We start from the raw sequence: 19,559 nt of genomic DNA, 5'->3' as shown, positions 1-19,559 counted from the left end.
TAGTAAACGAAAAACCGGGGAAAAAAAGAAGGGTATGGTGAGACTTCGACCGCTCAAATGTTCCCCACTTTGGTTTACTCCAGTTGCACGATAAAAAAAGGTCGACAAGGACACGAATGTTTTTGGCAAAAATGAGTAAAACCTCTCTTAAACATATTCCTATTACTAGGCACATTTATTCACCAGTCGACGCCCTAATCCAATGTATGGTGTGTGTAGTGTATACATGTGTTGACGTGTTCATATATACATATGCTCCTTAGATATGTTTTTATATTATACATACTTATTAGATATTATATATAATTATACAGTACGTACTCAGGCAATATTTGTCGCTTCTTCGCAATAAAAAGCTATCGATCATGTTGCGCACCTTTCCTGAGTAAATATCTGCCACTAACTTTCAAATATTCTGCTCTAGTTAAAAAATACTAGTTAGAAAAATTTCATCAAATTTGCATAAAAATGTAGATATGTATCTATCTACATGTCTATATGTATATGCTACACGGGTGATGAAATACATCGCGGCATGTTTTGAAATTGTTTTTTCTCACTTTGGGGTTACCGAACTTACAACACACAGAGCAGTTTTCTTCTTTCCTTTTTCTATATTTCTTTCCTATTAACTTGCCACCCTCAGAATTATATTTTTGTTTTTCTCGAACCTGTGCTGCATATTTGATCAAGATTATACATAAATATATCTATATACACTCGTCGTTTTTCACGAACAATAGAAAAGAAATAGAAAAAAAACCAAAAAAAAAAAAAAAAAACAGTGAATGATAACGTTTAACCAATAAATAATTAGAATCTAATGTGTATAATAATTGATAAATCGCGTTCGATAGGGTTTCACCGAGACGTAATTTGTATATAACAAATCACACACTTAAGGCATATCAAGATCAAATATTACGGTACGTTGCATATTTGTTGCATATAAACATAATATAATAAACATACGAAAAAATTTCAAAACTTTACCATGATCGTTGTATTATTATAATGCACAAAGTATACATATATCACTTTTATATCTAGTCGACATAGCACTTCTATCAATATTTTTTCCACGGTGTTATTTATTTAAAAATTTTTTTAAAGTTTTTTTTTAGTTTTTTACTTTCTCATATAATAATTCTCCTTACCTCACAAGTCATATAAATATTATTTATATTTATACTATATATGTATGTATAATATGTATGCATACTGAACTACACTATATTTTGTATGTATAATATATTTATATAATAAAAGTAGCAAACGATATAAAAACAATGACAGATAGAATAGGAAAACTTCAGTCCTGTATACCTGCGTACGATATATGCATAATATTTTCATCTTTTCAACACCAATATTTATAAACAGTCTTGCATTGGGCTTACAGAGGATCAATCAATTGTTATTTTCATAAATTATCACCATCAGAATTATCTTCATTATAGTAAAAATTGATTATTTTTATATCACGTTAGCTGTGGCTCTGGCTGCGGCTAGAATTTCATGTGTCTGTCATATTCTTATCTACGATCCTAATGATATAGCTACGTACAAGTTCAAACGCCCCGCCTCTCCCCTCTTGCCAAGAAAAAAACAACAACAAAAACATCCTCGACACAAAATATATTCTCGCAATTACGTGTAGAAACAATTGCACTTCAAATTTCACACTCACATTATTTTATATAACACAATACGAGAAATCTTAGTTGAGTATTGTTACTAAATGGGGTGCAATTTTAACTGTTATTATGATCATTCTCTTGCTGTTTAATGATTTCTTACAATATTATAATATTTATATAAAATTATAGACAGTATGGTCGTTTGTTTGAGTGTGTGTATTTGTGTATTGCGTGTAAGTTTTTCTTTAAATAGTATACAATTTTACACATACAGTTAATATAATAAATAATTTCTGGTTACGTCTACAATATTAGTGTTTTTCTTAACATACAATATAATATAATATAACAATACATATGTATATATAAATGTACAAACATATGCATGCATACAACGGTAATAATGCTATAGCGTTGTTGTTATTATTGTTATCACTATTATTAATATTACTCTTATTACTGGTAATAGATAAACTTTTATATAGTTACACTGTGTATACCCTATTGTATAACGTACGATTTCATGGGCCAGATATTCTTCCGCGTCAAAGTTACTTTTTGCACCACATTTTTGTGATTATTTTTTATTTTTTCATTTTTTTCTAAAAATACGGCGAACGATTGTTAATTTATTTACACATTCCCTTAGAAACGCATAATGGAATCGAATGAAACTTTATAACGCGACGAAGCAATGCTCGACCCATGTAATTATATCCGTACTAATTTCAAATATACTTCATGTCTCTCAAATCTCTCCTAGTTTATATGTAATAGTTTAGAATAGTTTCAAATGATTCTGTTTATGTACGTTTAACTTTTATTTTTCCTTGTTTCACTCAAGTTTGTTATGTCTCGTTTGCGGCCTAGATTCGGATGATAGATTATAGCCACATTTCGGTGCCCCTCCTCTATCTCCTTTTCGCACATCCATGTAAATATAAACGATGTCCAATTTTTTGTTACCAATTCCTTTCTTTTACTCATCTCTTATTATATACGTGATATCCAAAAATACATTGATATTCGCATTCGAAAAATATATGACTTAAATATATAATGTTTGTGTATTGTACGTAGACATATTTATGGATATATTCATTATATACACATACTTATATATTTATATGAATCTGTATAATTTCGTAAAAGTGATGTAAATAGAGACAGAATCGTCGATGGTCATTTACATTGATGAACATATCGAACGTTTTTTTTTTCTCGTCCATTTTGATCGATCGACAGACATTGTTATTGTTAAATCCGAAAGCAATTGTATATATTATTTTAATAACGTCATACAGTTATGCGATTTTCAACGCCTCATGAAAAGCAATTCATGCTACGATGTGGTAACGTACAGAATTTAGTTGGATTATCGAAATCGAAGATCTTCGTAAATATTAAACTGTTTCAAGTGAAACATTACACACCATGGCGCCAGCAATTATCCAAATAAGGATTATTTTTTTTTAATTCCTTCCTAAATACCGCAAGTGAAGGCAAGAACAAGTGTTTCTTCTCTAGAAATGATAATAATAATAAAGATAATAAAAATAACAACAAAAGTGATAACAGTAATAGTAACAATAATATTAACAATACTGGATAATTGGGTACTGAAGAAGATCTTCGATTCCGCAAGTCTCAATCGGTTTCAAAACAATTCAGAAACCAGAAGGAAATTGAAAATTAGGCGGCGAAGGAGTCGAGGATAGAAAACTACGGACAGAAGTATAAAATATATAGTGACAAAAAGCGAAACGAAATGAGTGAGTACTGTCAACAAACGTTGCGTTGTATACAGTGGTGATATTTGTAAAATTGCGAATTCCCTCGACTTTCATTGCATCACGAATAATATAAATATATATAGTCGGTAAGAATATGATGATATTTGATTAATAAATAGCAATCATTGTTTTAGAAATATCGTGGTGGCGATGGTTGCATCGATACGCGTAGTATAAATCCGATTACACCTATACTGCATTCAGAGAGATAGGATTTCACGGATTGAAAGTAGCTAGCGATGCTTTATAATTATACCGATAATAATATTAGTAGTAATAGTAGTAATAGTAGTAGAATAGTAATAGTATAGTAGCAGTAGCAGTAGCAGTAGCAGTCGTGGTGGTTTAGTGTAGTAATAACATCAGGTGTACACAATGGTGGCGAAAAATATTATATCATTATTATTAACATTATCATATTATTATCAGAATCGTCATTAAAATTCATATTGTGATTGTTATCATCATTATTTGTTTACGCAAATTGGTCTAGCGGTCTCTCCATAACGTAACACAGATCGTATATATATATATATATATATGTATACAGTATACACACATATATCTGCATATTGTTGTTCTTCAACAGCTATAAAACGTCCACCCTCAAATCCTCAACGCCAGGGCGAAACTTTAGAAACCATCCGTAGACTTTCCGCTCCACTAGTTATTCGTATCCATCTCAAATTTTTGTCGATATCGATGCAAGTACGCGAGAAAAGAAACGCTTCGAAAGTTATTATTCAATATACTCAATCACATGGAATACTGTTGATACTTGCAGTATGCTTGTTTGTTTCTTTTCTTGGTAACTTTTTTCGTTATCCACTACCTGAATATTCTCTCAGTCATCGCCAAGTCTGCTAGTCTGCTACAAGTTCAAGTTTGAGAATTTCGTTGTTTCCAAGATAAATACGGTCAAAGCAATAAAGAAATCGTTTGCAAGCGTGATTACAATGACTGATGTGCAATGCATAGGACCGTACAGATGTATCAATAGATCGAATAAAATTCAATAATAGAAGGCTTGAAATCGTAAATTCGTATTTTATCAAAGTATATATGAAAAATCTTAGTTATATGTATATATATATTTTTTCGATATAACGATATTCTCGCAGAAGTTACAGAATTTGAAAAACTTGGATACGGGGCACGATTTGAAGAGATATGGGGAGCGGTACCGTAATAAATTGAGGTCCGAAGGGACAGAAGGAGACGGGATGTGATTAATCCATTACCCCGTGTAAATCCGGCTTTTACAATCATTTTCGACTCGTACGAAAGAGTCGTGGGTAAAAACGGAACCGGGCGGTAATACGTCGTTTGTAAATATACATTGATGTCTGTCCGTTCATCGGGTAATCGGTATATATCCATACAGAATCATCACGCGTGATATTTCCAACATTGGAAATACGTGCACCGTAATATTTCACTGTGCCGCAGTGATAGGAACCTGCGCTGCCTGCTGTTGGTGCTGCTGCTGCTGTTGTTGCTGCTGCTGCTGTTGTTGTTGTTGTTGTTGCTGCTGCTGTTGCTGCTGCTGCGGCTGCTGTTGTTGTTGTTGTTGTTGGGGTTGCTGTTGCAGTTGCTGTTGCAGTTGCTGCTGTTGGGGATCTCCAGACTTGCTCAGACGGAGTATCAACTGTAACGAGGCGACCTCTGACGCTAAACGATCGAGCCTCGACTTGACTTCGTGCTCGGTCTCGGGAACGGGGGCAAGATTTCCAGGACCGGGCCACTCGGCCCCGAGGGATATCCCGGAGTCTCTCTCGTCGCTGGATCCCTCGTTGTCCCAGGGCGGCGAGGCTCGTGGGCCGGGTTCCTGCTTTATACCCTGCAAGGCGAGGAGAGCGCTAGCGGCGTCCTTGTCGCCGATCCTCGACTTGTGTCTGAGCTTGTGTGGCAGGCTGTTATTAACAGTTGTCTGAGCGGCGGTAACCTGGGGTCCGCCCTCGTCGCCGCTGCCCGATGAGACCTCGAAGGGTGACTGGGTCCTGCGACCCCTTGACAAGTTGAGAGCGCTCGTCGTGTCGAAATGCATCGCCGGATGGCTGTAGGTGTACTGGAAACTGTCGGTCTCGGGGTAGGCCGTCGTTTCCGGGACGTATAGCTGAGCAGGTGACCTGGGAGACCTCGCGCCGCTGACGGGTTGGTGGATTACCGATGTGGGAACAGGGCTCGGAGACCGGGCGTATAAGATAGCGGCGGTCGGCGGGAGTTTGGGTCGTTTGACGAGCGGCGGTTCGGTTGGTAAAGCAGCGAGCACGTGCTCGGCGCTTATCTCCGACTCGCCGCATATACCGTACTTGTCGCGTATCGCTTCAAGCTGGGCCTTCAGAATGTGGTTCTCTTTGCTAAGCTCCATCACCCGCTGTTCCAGCACCATGTCATTGAAACGGCGTTTCTCCCGCGACCTCTTGGCGGCCTCGTTGTTCCTCCGACGCCTGTCCCAGTAGCTGTCGTCTTTCTTATTGTCGGGTATGAACTCCCGTTGTTTCCTCTGGGAGAAGAGCTCCTTCCTGAGGTCGAAGTTCGGCCCGTATGTATCCGGATGACTTTGGCTCTCGGTGTCGCTGTGAGAGTGCTGCGACGTGCTTTGCGCCCCGTGATGACTCTGGTGACCGGGATGGGCCGGGTGATTCAGGGGCGGCATAGGGCCGTGATGTCCCCCCGTGTGAGGTCCTCCGTGACCTGCGTGAGCCATACTGTGTCCTCCCGGCATATTTAAATTCAGGCAAGCGGTTTCACCGTTGATGGGCGATCCATTTTGACGGGCGACAAATTCTGCTACCATAATTTGTCTTCTTATAACATCTGTAACAGAAATTACGTAATATACAGTTTGACTCGACATTAAACAAATTAAATTTCAATTCAATCAATGTTTCACACTTCGTTGCTAATAACAATATTATACGCACGGTATACAATTTGTGACGGTATAATATAAGGCTGTCTTGAACAGGTGTTTCTTTTATTTTCAAGGCTGTTCTCGTTCTCAAGGAACGAACACATAAAACGAGAAAAAAGAAGAGAGCGAAAGAGAATGATAAGTACTAGATAACCTGGGACGCGATAACGTTCAGGCAAACCGTGATCCTTGGACGTGAAAATGCAGTCAATATTTAATTAGTTATTTTATTTTTTTCCTTTTTCTTCTTTTTGATGAACGCACGTATATATACTTATCGACGCTACTGTACGTGACTGAAGCATCCTATAAAAAAAAAACAGAAAAAAAAACAAACTTGCGCGATGATTACAAAACGGAATTATCCGAGGTGAGTATTAAATACATACTTGTACATTCCAAGGATTGTCGTCAATGTTGCGTTTATACATATACCAATGATAGCTGATCTATCAGTATATGTATAAACCTATGTATTCAATATATTGAAGCCAAGTACACAATGGTTAACTTATGCTGCAGCCAGGAACAAGGAACTAACATTGTATTCGACCTAGAGAAAATAACCTCCGCTAACCAGCGACTCAGACTCGCGGAGAATTGCGGCATGATCGTTTCGTTGTCACCTTGTCAACTCATTGACTTATACGTACCACCTGTATAACAAGTGTAATGTGTGATCATGACAATTTTCAATTGAAAAACTGTCCTCGCGACGACGCGATCCGGCGTATGAATATGTGTAAAGGTATATATATTTAGTTATGACGAATTAGACAACCCCTGGAAATCACATGAAAAGCCATTATTCAACAACATTTCTGAAAATCATAAAAACGTCCGTGTTATTAGACGTACAGTAAATACGTCGGACATAAATTTCAAGTGTCCAGATTTCGGTTTCGAATTGAAAAAAGCAAATCATGCTCAAGTTTCGTAAGTTGTGTATATATACTTAGATACTCGTGATCACCCTGATTGTACATTGTGTGCACACGCAACTATTTATTGCGCAATAGACGAAATCGCAGCAGAGTCCTGATCAGCCTGTAAGTACGTGTTCGGTGTCGTCTGAACGTGTTAACAAAATGAATCGGGTGCCTCGAATTCTGAATGACGCGATGCAACAGTTTTAGTCTTCTACTTGGCTACGAAGTAGCAATAGATAAATAATTGTCACCCTGCCAACTGTACAACCAATGATAATGACGCCAGGAGTAAAAAAACATATATATATATATATATAAGAAAGCCAAAAAATTGTTACTAGCCAAACCTATTAACAGCGAGGCGTATTTAATGTATATTCCGAACGGTCCTCGATACTTGGTGCTCGTTGAATGACAAACCGCCGTTCGACGCGTTCGAAAATTGAAATTCAAAATCTGCCCGCTCCAACCGTAACGCTTATCACGGTGGCTATCGCGTCACTCGGCCGATCGGTGTCTGTCTGCAAATCTAATCGTAAGCCCCAGTGCACCGTCTATAACTTTAACCACATAAGATCCATTTGTAGCCGGTAACCAAGCTTAACCTGGACTAGAAACGGAGAGAGAGGGAGAAAAGGATGGCTTTTATCTTGCGGCTTTGTCGGATTACGCAACCTGCTGCAAGGTTGTGCCCCGTTCTACGGCCACGTGCTCGCAGTCGTTACAACCGCGTTTTAGGTACAAGTTTGCTCGTTTCTCGACAGGCGTCTCTGCTCGGCGTGCCGTGGCAGCGCGTCGATGACCTAGGTAGTCGATTCGCTATTATTTCCGGTTGTCAAATATTCCCGGAATTTTATTAAGCAATTGAGAATTCCCCGCTTGGGAATGCCTGTGTATGTATAATGTACGCATACATATAAATATGTATGTATAGCACACACACATGTAAGACCGGGTGAATCATTCGTGGAATAAATCATTGGATCCGTGTTCGGGCTCATGCACGCGTTATGTTGTTGGAACGGCCAACTACGTTCCGCTTATTATATTAAATTTCCATCCGACGAATCTAAACGCTACACGTCATTCCCTCAGTGTTCGAGGGTCCCAGAATTACCAAAAGGACGAGGAAAGTCGGTCCGAACGCGCTCCAAATAGAAACATGCTGCATACACAATTCTGCGAATACATTAGCGATGGTCATGCAATAATATGCTTGCGTACGGTACAGCCGAGCTGTTTGGCGTTACGCAGTCCCTGCATGATGAAATATTGTGATATTAGTCAGAGGTTAATAGCTATAGATAATTGTGCAGTTATCAGCGGAGGCTTCTGACTATCCTGCTGCGTGTAAATTCCTCTTTTATACACATATACGTATGTGAATACATTGGCACAAGGAAATCCTAATAAAGTCACGCGACGTGATTAAATTTTAATTCAATTCTATGATTCATAATTTTTCCCCTTGTTGTTTTCTCTTCCTCAAATTTTGCAGCAAAATAAACACTAGGCATATTTTTTTTCTTTACTTCGAAAATCGTGCAAGGTTGAAAAATACTCAGAAGAAACATCGAGAGGTTTATGCAGGAAAAAACTATCGATATTTCGGATCGAAAAACAAGATGGTAGTTTTCCTCCAGGAATTACGTAATTCGTGCCACCAGAGTCTTATAATATATCAGAACTATCTATCCGAGTAACTGTCACGTGTTGGACCGTATAATCTCCGGCTATGCCTAGGTTCACTGTTCACGCAACGAAACGCGTCGCGTCGCGTCGCATTCCATCTCCTTGCCCCGCCGCCTCGCTTGCCAGAAGCCTATCTTACTACAGCGCGTATAACGTGTAGGCATCTATTCAGGTATAACGGAAAAAAAAAATTTACCTAATTTATTACGCAAGATAAGTACAGCTACGTAACTTACACAGAGTAACTGTTAATTCTGTTCCTCATTGTCACAGCTACCGCTCGATCTACTATTTGTAAGCGTGTGTTTGCGTGTTTCAACAAATTATATCATCGATGGTGATTTGTTTTGCGTGAAATGATTATTTCGATTCAATCTTATTCTCATCATTTTTTCTTATTCGTGTATGTACTGCAACAGCATAATGGGTATTTCCTCCGCGTGATGTCACGATAAGAACACGTTTGAAAAATAAACGATAAAAAAGAAATGAGAGAAAAAGACAACATAGTACCGACGACGTTGTTGACCAATATCTACTGCACGAAACACATGAATTATAAATCTATGCCCGAGTAGTGGTTTATGAAAGTTTGGGATAAAACGGAACGTGAATCGTCGCCGTAGTATGAGATAAGCGGTTATGTTATTCAACATACTGCGATATAATATTAAGTGGCCTGGTTGCAGGGGCATTATCGATGTGAAGTGTGTATTTTATTCGTTTAAATTTTCCCTACTCCTCCTCCTCCTTCACCATTTCGCTCTCTTTATCTAGTCCCGTCGCAGCAGCTGAGCTATGCCCGATTAATCCCGGTGACGAGTATACTATTAGTAGGTATGTATGTACTAAGCATAGCCGTTGGTAATGGTGGGACGAAAGGAAGGGGGTGAAGCGATCATCTCCGTGTTGCGCCGGCACGTGTTACCCTGGTAATATTGCGCAACGATTATTATTATTACCTATTATACATGTATACACGTGTCATCGAAACTACGCAGTGATACAATGTAACGGTATAACAGCACAAGATTGCTTAAAATTGTGTAAGATAATACATATGATCCATATTATCTCGACCTATAATCATGATTTTGTATAGATATATATTTATATAAAATGCGTATTGATAGCAGTTCAAACTATCCCCGCTATCTTCTTTTCTTTCTCTTCTCAATCTGTCGCGTAATCATAGTACGTATAGACGCCGCAAGCTTTGATTATCAAACACTGTAGATAAACCTCACCATACGAATACACGCGATACAAACATCGGTAGGTGTAAGTATGTATAGTAATATTCATTAGTGTCTTAACTTTCCGGTTACCTTGTTTTCTGTCCAAAACAAAATGCGAGTTCGATTCAGATCGGTAATAAAACATGTAGTAAGCTAAACGAACTTTGTTTTCAAGCTGATACATCTAGGCACTACGAAATTTTAATATACATATACCTACTTTGTTGTTTCAAAAAAAAAAACGGGAATCTTGTGTACGAAATATAAGTGGTAAGTATATCAGTTGCGAATAAGTACGTCAAACTACAACGTAGTAACTAACACGGCGGCTGGTTTTACCGCGTTAAACATGTACATAAGGGATTTTAGCAGCCGTCAGTAACAGAATTATCAATCCCGTTGGGTGTACACAGTTGATTTGATAATTAAATGGATGGGTGGCATCCGGGTTACAGATGGATGGAACAATCACATCTTCGCATTAATATAAACCGCGCATAAATGAATGAATGGATGAAGAAACTCGCCACGACCTATGCACAAAGAGTCAACAATAAAAGGACAAGAAAAAAAAAAGAAAGAAAGAAAAAGTAAAACATCAACTAATTGTAAGTGCACGTATTTTTAGAGAAGTTGTTTTGCAGGATTGCACAAGTTTTGTAAAACAGACCTATAAATCAGTGGTCAATTCATTACGTATTTATTGCGTATTGGACGAACGAGCATGATTCGCTCTCATACACCGAGATTGAGCAAACAGGAAATCGATTAGACGAGGGACACGTGCTCCGCAAATGTTATCAGCTTTTGTATTAAAACGATTGACATACATAAATAGATATAAACGAGTATGAGCCAAAGAGTCGTGCATCACGGTTACGAGAATAACAAAAAAAAAGAAAAGACATCAGGGTATAGGGAATCGACGCAAAAGTGTTCGATGGCTTGTAGGTACAAATAACGCGTTGAACAATGTTCCTGACCGCACCGACCCATCGATGTATCGATCGATTTATCAATCCATCGTGTACCCTATGCAACTCTCGAATGTAGAGAAATACTTGGAAAGTTAGATGGACGGAAATGATAGCGAGCCTCCGTATGTGTGTCACAAAGCACCGTTACCCGCCGACCAGCGCGCGCATATCATTTGCACGATAATATACCCACGCCTATAGTACTTTTTGACATCATTACATCACTACTATTATCACTATCCCGTGTCGATAATCTGTCGTCTATCTATACAAGAGTTCTCGTTTCCACGTATTTTTTCTTCGTTCGCTCATAATACTCTATCTTAGTCAAGTGATGTTAAAGCTAAAGTGAGAACCGTACGCAATAAATTATTGGATCCATGCATAGACTTATAGAGATAGACTGCGCGTTCTGTGCACCGAGCTGAAGCTGTAATTAGAAAGAGAGAGCAACAGCTGGAGCCGGATCTCTCTGTTGCACGATCGAAAAAGTCGGGAGCAGCCGCCGGGCGGGGAGGTATACTTTTACGAGTCTGTGTGTTTCCCCCGTCAAGTTACCGATCAGAGTGAGAGATCCGACTGCGGCTGTTGTTCTCTCTTTCCAGTTACGGCTTCAGCTCGTTGCACAGGATCGCGCGCAGTCCATCTTTGTAAGTCGTCTGTGGGTCCGTGCTCGTCAAATAATGCGGCAGGTATAGAACGCGATGCGGAGAACGCGGAACATTTCTAAGAGCGTTAAAATTCTTCTGTGTATGTAGTTATCGCATCAAGTTATCGCAATGCCGTAGTATGAAATTATCACGTCACGACTGCATACGCACGTCGCGTAAGTAAAGCGTTAAACTTACGCGTATGTAAAGAGATTAGTGTTTTAAGCGGTAGTATATATAAGTATAGTAGTAGTGGATAGTCGTCAAACATGATACACCACGTGCGCGCGTGATTGCGATGTTCGTAGCACGAAGAGTAAATTAGGCCGTGGCCTACTTTGCGTCCTCTCTTATGTAGCTGTATGTGTCGTGCACACAGCGTATACATGTAACGCCTATAATACCGGACCAGAGGAGAGCGTCAAGTAGGCAGAGTTTCGACCCTGAACGAGAAGGAGGCTCTCCTCTTCCTACCTCTTGCCACTTATTTTCTCTTGCATTGTTCGAGTTTTTTTTTCTTGTTTTTTCCCATTATCACTGTATTACTTTTTACTACTTGTTACAGTTTTCTTTTCGGTGTAACTGGTGATTACTCTTTGTTAACGATACCGAGTTAGATAATATCAGCGTACACGCACCCTCTGTTTATCAATACTTTATACGTGATATTTATTCATTCTTTCTACACCCTCGCAATGAGCTGCAGGTAATCAGATAGATACGCAATAATCGCGGGTTTTTTTCTAGGTTCTAAAATATACGCGCACTACGATAGACACGTGCTACTTTTAGCAGTCAAATTGATAATACAGATATCAGATTACCATGTAATCTATAACCGGGCGACAATAAATATGACGGAACAATACGTAATGCGTAAGTATGTAGTGGTAGTGTTGGTAGTGTTACAGCAGTAGGCACGCAGGCAGGTAGCGACAGCGCAGATGTAAAAGCTGCAAAAATATTTGCGAGGACCGACGAAACTAGGTCAACGTTGATTATTGTTATTATCATTATTATTACTGTTGTTTGTGCTATTTCAACTATTATTAACTACTGCGACATTCGATGTACCTATCTGACGATAAGTTATTTTGTGTTGCTCCATTTTTTTTGTGTCTTTTTTTCTCGCAATTCTCTCTCCGCAAAACATTTCTTATCATCGCTCAAGGCGGAATGAAATAACAACGTGTGATCCACTTGTAGCAAATAAGCGTCGCGTGCATACATCGATAGTGTCAAGGTGCGTATGGTGACAGTGTGGATAAGTGTTTGTCAAATTCTTCAGGTTCAGTTGAAACAGGTGGAATCTATGTTGCAAAGTTACAGATTTCTGAACCTATATATGTAAGTAACAATATAATACGATGTCGCGATTTGTTGCATAAGTGCGATATAAATATAAATATGGAAATAATATTGCCGATCGTTGTGAAAATTCAGGTCAACGCCCGATTATTATTAGTTATGCGTATAAATTGTTGAGATAATTTTTTTTTCTTTTTCAATTAACAAAGTGTTGCTGCTTTTCGATGCACACCCCAGACCCCGTGGGTGTTGTTATCTTACTGTGATAAACACGTCAATCATCGACACATCACGGTCCATATGCATAAAACAATATTGATCGCAGAGCTTTTTTTTGTGCTAAATCGCGCAAGGGATTAACGAACCTATTCCTAACAGCCGATATACCGCAATCAATTGTATTACCGATATGTTGCGCCGTTAATAAAACATACCTCCTCAACACGCGCTTACTCATCGCATCGGTATACGTGCAGTATGCGTCTGTCAATATCAATTTGTAGCTTCAGCACAAAGGCAACAATCATCGAGACTCCAAGAATGGCCAAACACTGCAATATGCACTCATAACGTCACTACGTAACAATGTTATGTATATCGACGAGGAAGAGATAGATGACACCGCATGAAGTAATAGTGACAGATCTTTCTCCACGCGTTTATATATTTTTATTTACAAGTTTGGAATAATTTTTATTTTATTTTGCTTCTTGCGGGTTGTACCTGACGAAATAACTTGGAAACATTGCGATATGTTTTTCTTGTAGATCCGATGAGTAAACATTATTTCAACTGTCTGACTCAAGATTTAATGAAGAATTTTAAATCCAGCATTGTGTCATAACAAGATAAGTGTGACAAAATTAAATGCGGCGGGTGAGTATGAATGCATTGTAAGTTACAGGTAGAGTGGGACTTACGAAATTGTAATTAATTATTATTTCAATGTCACTGTCGGTGTAAACGAGGCGCGCTGCTCATAACGTTACTCAATACATCGCTATTTGCATATGATTAAATCGGGTTTATTTTTGCCCATGTACCAATTGCATAATCTTTTAGTTTTTTCGGTGGCCTGCAGACGCGTGCCTTTCTTTCTTCCTCGCTTTCTTCTTGTTTCACATCTCTTTACCTTTGTTGCTTTGTGTTTATGACAATACAAATGTCGTACGTGACGGTAAAAAAATCTCAGAGATAACACCATGTTGTCACAGTTAGACGTCACAAGAAAAAAGAAGAAGAAGAGGAGGAGGAGACGAAAATTTTGAACTGAGCAAAATACGTGTACTTACCAATTTTGAAAGGTTTTTTTGTCGTTGTCCTTCTGGTTATGGTTGTTGTTTTTAAGTCCAATAAAAAAGAATGACAACTCGCTATGTTGTTCACTTGTATTAAAACGTTTTCAAGTCAATCCACACAGCGGATATAAATCGGATGTGTTAAAAACGTAGTTAAATATAATAAAAATAACACTTTCACACACAATTGCTTTCCAATATTTCAGTACCTATTGCCGTATTGTTTGTAAACTGTTGTAAAGTGCGCGCAGATCGTTGATATGGACGGACACTGAAGACCACGTGTGTTCATATCCCTCGTAGCGTCTCGCGAAGACTGACGGTTGATAAAACTCAATATTAAAACTTGGCTAAGGTGGTTAAAACGTTCCAATGTGCCAATTGTCTTCCTCCCCGAGTATAACTGTCAGTGCCAATCACAGTGATATACGACAAGTGTGAGTTCGCCGAAAAGTTGAAAACGGTGTAACTTCCAACTTCCAACTATTACGCAGTGTTTACGTATGTTTACAAGGTAAAAAATAAATTTTAAAATATTCGATTAAAACCGTACGCGTAGTAACGACGACGTAACGAACATTGACTCTGTCACTTTCGTAGAAAAATATTAAACAAGTAGCGCCGTCGTATTTGACTAAATTCCTGTTTCAAGCGATAACGAATTGTGCTTTGAGTAAACGGTTTTCAACGTCACGCATCCACGACCTCAAATAACACGTGCGAACGGCTCGATACCGCGATCAGAACTGACTCCGCCAAGCCGCCTCGAAGTAGGTACGAGACTCAGTCGCGAGTTCGGTCTGCCGCTGCTGCTGCTGCTGCCAATGTCGCCCGCCACCTCCCGGCTCTTTCGTTTAGGCGTCGAGTAGTAGAGGCGGGGGGGGAGGGAGAAAGAGGAGGACGAGGGTGAGGGCGACGCGGCTGGCTCACCGTCGTCGTTCCTCCTGTACGCCGTGTCGCCCTCCGGAGGTGTGTGTGTGTGTGTGTGTGTGTGTGTGTGTGTGTGTGGGTGGGAGGAGGGGGCCTTACTCTTCTCGCGACGATGCCTGGAGAGGGAGACGAGAGCCGAGAAGCCGACGTCGCGCGAAGCACCGCGTCGCGTCTCGTCGACGCACCGTACGGGGGAAGTTTATGTTCAGGATCAACCTTTCTCTCATTTTCTATCTCGTTCTCGCTATCCGGTCGCTGTCTCCCCGCGTTCTAGAGTCAGTCACATAATCCTACACCCATTTGTGTTTACTGCGTTTCTTAGCGTCCCTCGATACCCCGCCCGCGCAGCTTCAGCGTCTGACAAGCGAAGGGTCTGATCGATTGGGGTAGGTTATTTAGGTCTAGGTTTTCGGTCTGAGAGCTAGCTTCTAGATGATTCTCGGAGGACGGGGTTAGAACTTTCCATCTTCGTGTGGATATTACCGAACATTCTTACTCGTGTGTACGTGTATTAATCTTCTTTCGGAAATCGGGCCGTGTTCGATTAGCGATAAAGCAGCATTCCAGAAAACGATATTTCTAACACTCGAAAATTCCCGTTTGCGGCTTTTACTTTGTGATTGGCATTCCAATTTCTACATATTGGGAGGCTCGCAGCACCAAAATATATTCGCCCAGACCATCCGGTGGAGGTCTGCAGGAAAGTATTGCCATGTGCAAAAATTTATTCACTTGAGACTATAGGGCTTTTCGCCTTCACAACATTTTCCGCACTATTACGAAATATGAAATTGATAGAAAGTTTTAGCCAATCAAACTAGTTTCTCATTTTGGATGCACAAAGACGGCTGCCGATCTATTTCTGGCTTCCGAAGTGCACATAACAGGAGCGTCAAGAGCAATGATTCGGTATTATTTGCTCATTGTTATGATTTTTCAGCGAATATTCCACTTTCATCAGCTTCAGGCTCTAAGGTGGACTTTACTGCGCACGGAAGTATATTTGATGGGCGGCACAATTATGGAAAATAACTATAACAAAAGTTAGTCTGCTAAAGTAGTATCCAAGGTAGATCTCGGAGGAACGTGCCACGCTGTCGAGTCCTCTGACTATAAGACTGCGACGCCGACCAAGGTCATTCGGCTGTTTAAAGGTCCAACGATAGTCAGAGTGCAGTACTAAAAGAATTTTATTCGTTGCTATTGTTCATTCCTTGGAAATTTGTTGGTGGTTCAATGTATGTTATGAATAAAAATGTTGTTTTCCGAATTTTGAATAATTATTATAATCCTGATCCTTTGTTTTTTCCACTCTCCCAACTTCATGCATCATTTTTTAATTTCTTCGTATCTCGTAAATACTTCTATATTGCCTGACGAGTATGCGTATATACGTGTATATATATGTATAAGTAAGTAGTTTGTTTTTCACGTATGCGTTTGCGATTACTGAGAATTGAAGTTTTCGAATAGCACAGGCGGGGGTTAACGCGCTTGATATACACACGTATGCCGCGATGTCAAATAAAGGACGACGAGTGACGCACGACATTATTTAGAACGTGATTTCAAAACAGTCTTTGCGAATTTTCCAATTCACAGTCAGAGATCCCACGTTACTTCGGGTTTGGACGTTTCCTCCTCTTTGAAATGATTTTTAAAATTAATGAAGCTGAACCATACGTGACATTGCAATCGCACTGGGATACCGTTCCTGAAATCAGCATCCGTTCCATTCTTTTCAATGTTTCAACATATTGTAGGACATTTACATCAGGGTGAAGATCCTGCCACTTTTTGGTAATAAATTCCTTACCAAGGCGAACGCCCGACCGTTTCTGGTTCTGCATGTACGAGTATATTTGGACGTTCTGACACCCCTGCAAATTAACTGCAGTTCGTGACGGTGGTGGTACATAATCTCTTTGGGTAACTTCCTGCGGCTCTTGCCACCTCCTAACTTCTCCTGAATTCCTTCAATGCGCGGCTAACCCCTCCTTCCTAATCTATACTCGCGTGGCCAGACGAGAGGTCGTCAGCACGTGAATCACCACGGGTCACCTTCGCACTTAACTCGAAACGCAATGGCTTTGTCATCATTTGCTCGGCAACCCTTATCGACCGCGGTTATACGTGCAGAATTTCAACAATGACCGTAGGCAGAACGTAACAATCCACCGTTAGAGTCAGCTGTTGGTAAGCCATTGAGCAATACGATATAACAAGTACAGAGCAACAGCAAGAGAGAGAGAGAGAGAGAGAGAGAGAGAGAGAGAGGGAGAGAGAGAGGGAGGGAGAGAGAGAGAGAGAGAGAGAGAGAGATGTAGTCAAAGGAACAAAATAGCATAGAGGGGAGATAGACCTCTTTACTCAGCTCAGTGCTTTCGAAAACAAAACCTCAAACAGTCTTGTTTTCGTTTCATATTTGCTTGCTAATCACGCACGCGTAATCGTATAAATATCATCTCAATTAATTGCTAACGAACTTCATACACGGGTAAACAATTGGCTAGCTTGGAAAAAAACAAAGAAGAATAAGTGCATGTACAAAGATTACGAATAACAAAGAGCGAAACTTGCTTCATCGAAAAATGCACAGGTCTGCAATGCGATGACCAAATGACTGCATCGAAAATAAGTTTAGCGAGAAGCATCTTGGGTTCGTAATGAAAAAACGTTACAAGTACGTGCATACGTTATGTGGATACATGTTCATGGATTCACAATCGCATCGGGCGTGACACGATCCCATACCACTCAGGCGCATATTATGCGTTTGGGAATTTCAAGGATACTCGGTCTCTGAGCACGCGCTGCAGTTTATTTGTCGAGGCATAAAGGCGGCTTGCTCATACATGTATGTGTATGTATATATATATATATATAGGTACGTCGATGCATCGTTCAGTTTTGTTTTTGCAATTACACAATGACCCCGGGATCGTATTTTCAGTTGAGGACAAAATATCTCCCCGGGTATACGTCACATCGAAAAATGTTTCTGACAAAAATTACAGGGCTATTCAATTCAAGAACATAAACGGCCTATAATTTTTTGTCACTGTATCAACCACTAGGTTGTTATTGTCGATTAATCGTATGAAATCGCCGGGATCTTCATTCGCCTTTCGAATTTGAATCGATGTGTTATAGCAGGCCTGTCTGAAACAAAAATTGTTGGACAAATCGTAGTAAAAATGGACTTACAATTAGATAAAGTGTTAGACATTTTTGCCGCAGCAGGATCAGACGAGATATAACTATCGTAGACAGTTGCGAATGTTGGAAATTGAGAAGGGTTCTGGATTTCTAACGCATTACCCTTGCCTCTGTACTAGGCATTTTTTGCTGTACGCACAAAGACGCCGTAAATTTTTTCACGCCAAGGTGAACGTTTTGCTGTATATAAGCGACAATGCGCAGAGTCTCGTTGCAGAGTCCCCGTTGATATACATCTTATTATTTTGATTGCAAAAGCCGATACGCGATAACAACGCACTCGTTGCTTCAGACCCAGACGTATTTATTTGCTACGATTTATCTAACCTTACCCAAAGTATCATAACCTTCTTCAACGTGGGCGTCGCTTGATTCACCGCTATTTTTGTACCAATTTTGCAACCCTAAACAAAGAAGCAACGCTTGCAGTTCGAAGGATGAATTTTATCCGCGAACATGTATTGAACGCGTTTCGTAACGTTGCTGCGCATGTGTATATTATACACATTTTTCAACGTTTTGACAAAGACTATCAACACTTACTTTATCGAAACCTCATACTGCAGTTTCCACACAATAATATTAATGATTTGCTGCTGTACGCGTGGATTGCCAAGGATTTACTTTAAATCACTCATCCAAGGTTCTACGTGCTCTGCACAACCGATACAATAGAGATATAAAAAGTATCTGAAAACCGAAAACCGTTACTGATTATTGCCATCAGTATATGAAAACGAGTTGTTTTCAACAAGTAATGTTCAACAAGTAAGGAATAACAATTCCTTATTCAGTACTGGATAAATTCCCGCTGCAGTGGCCAATCCCATTGGCCTTCATTTTTGTTATTCGACAGTCGTTGCATTGTATTTGGTCGGATGTCAGTACCGTGACAATAACATCCCCCCATTCGACATTGCAACGCCAGCTCGGGCAGTTTCCTCGACTTTTTTTTATTCATATCTTGT

At 39.7% G+C, this 19,559-nt stretch overlaps 1 protein-coding gene across 1 annotated transcript; it reads right to left on the bottom strand.

Annotated features, from left to right (window-relative positions):
* Positions 1-147: 147 nt before the first annotated feature.
* LOC124220483 (uncharacterized) lies at positions 148-15,267 on the bottom strand. Its single transcript, XM_046629434.2, has 2 exons — positions 14,437-15,267; positions 148-6,253 (listed from the first exon to the last, which is right to left on the bottom strand). Exon 2 carries the CDS (start codon positions 6,231-6,233, stop codon positions 4,869-4,871), a length of 1,365 nt encoding a protein of 454 aa, XP_046485390.1. The 5' UTR covers positions 6,234-6,253; positions 14,437-15,267; the 3' UTR covers positions 148-4,868.
* Between the last annotated feature and the right edge of the window lie 4,292 nt (positions 15,268-19,559).

The sequence above is a fragment of the Neodiprion pinetum genome, chromosome 5 (genome assembly GCF_021155775.2).
Source record: "Neodiprion pinetum isolate iyNeoPine1 chromosome 5, iyNeoPine1.2, whole genome shotgun sequence".
Lineage (NCBI taxonomy): Eukaryota > Metazoa > Arthropoda > Insecta > Hymenoptera > Diprionidae > Neodiprion > Neodiprion pinetum.
Note: the sequence above shows the minus strand (reverse complement) of the source record. Positions and strands in the feature narration are given on the sequence as shown.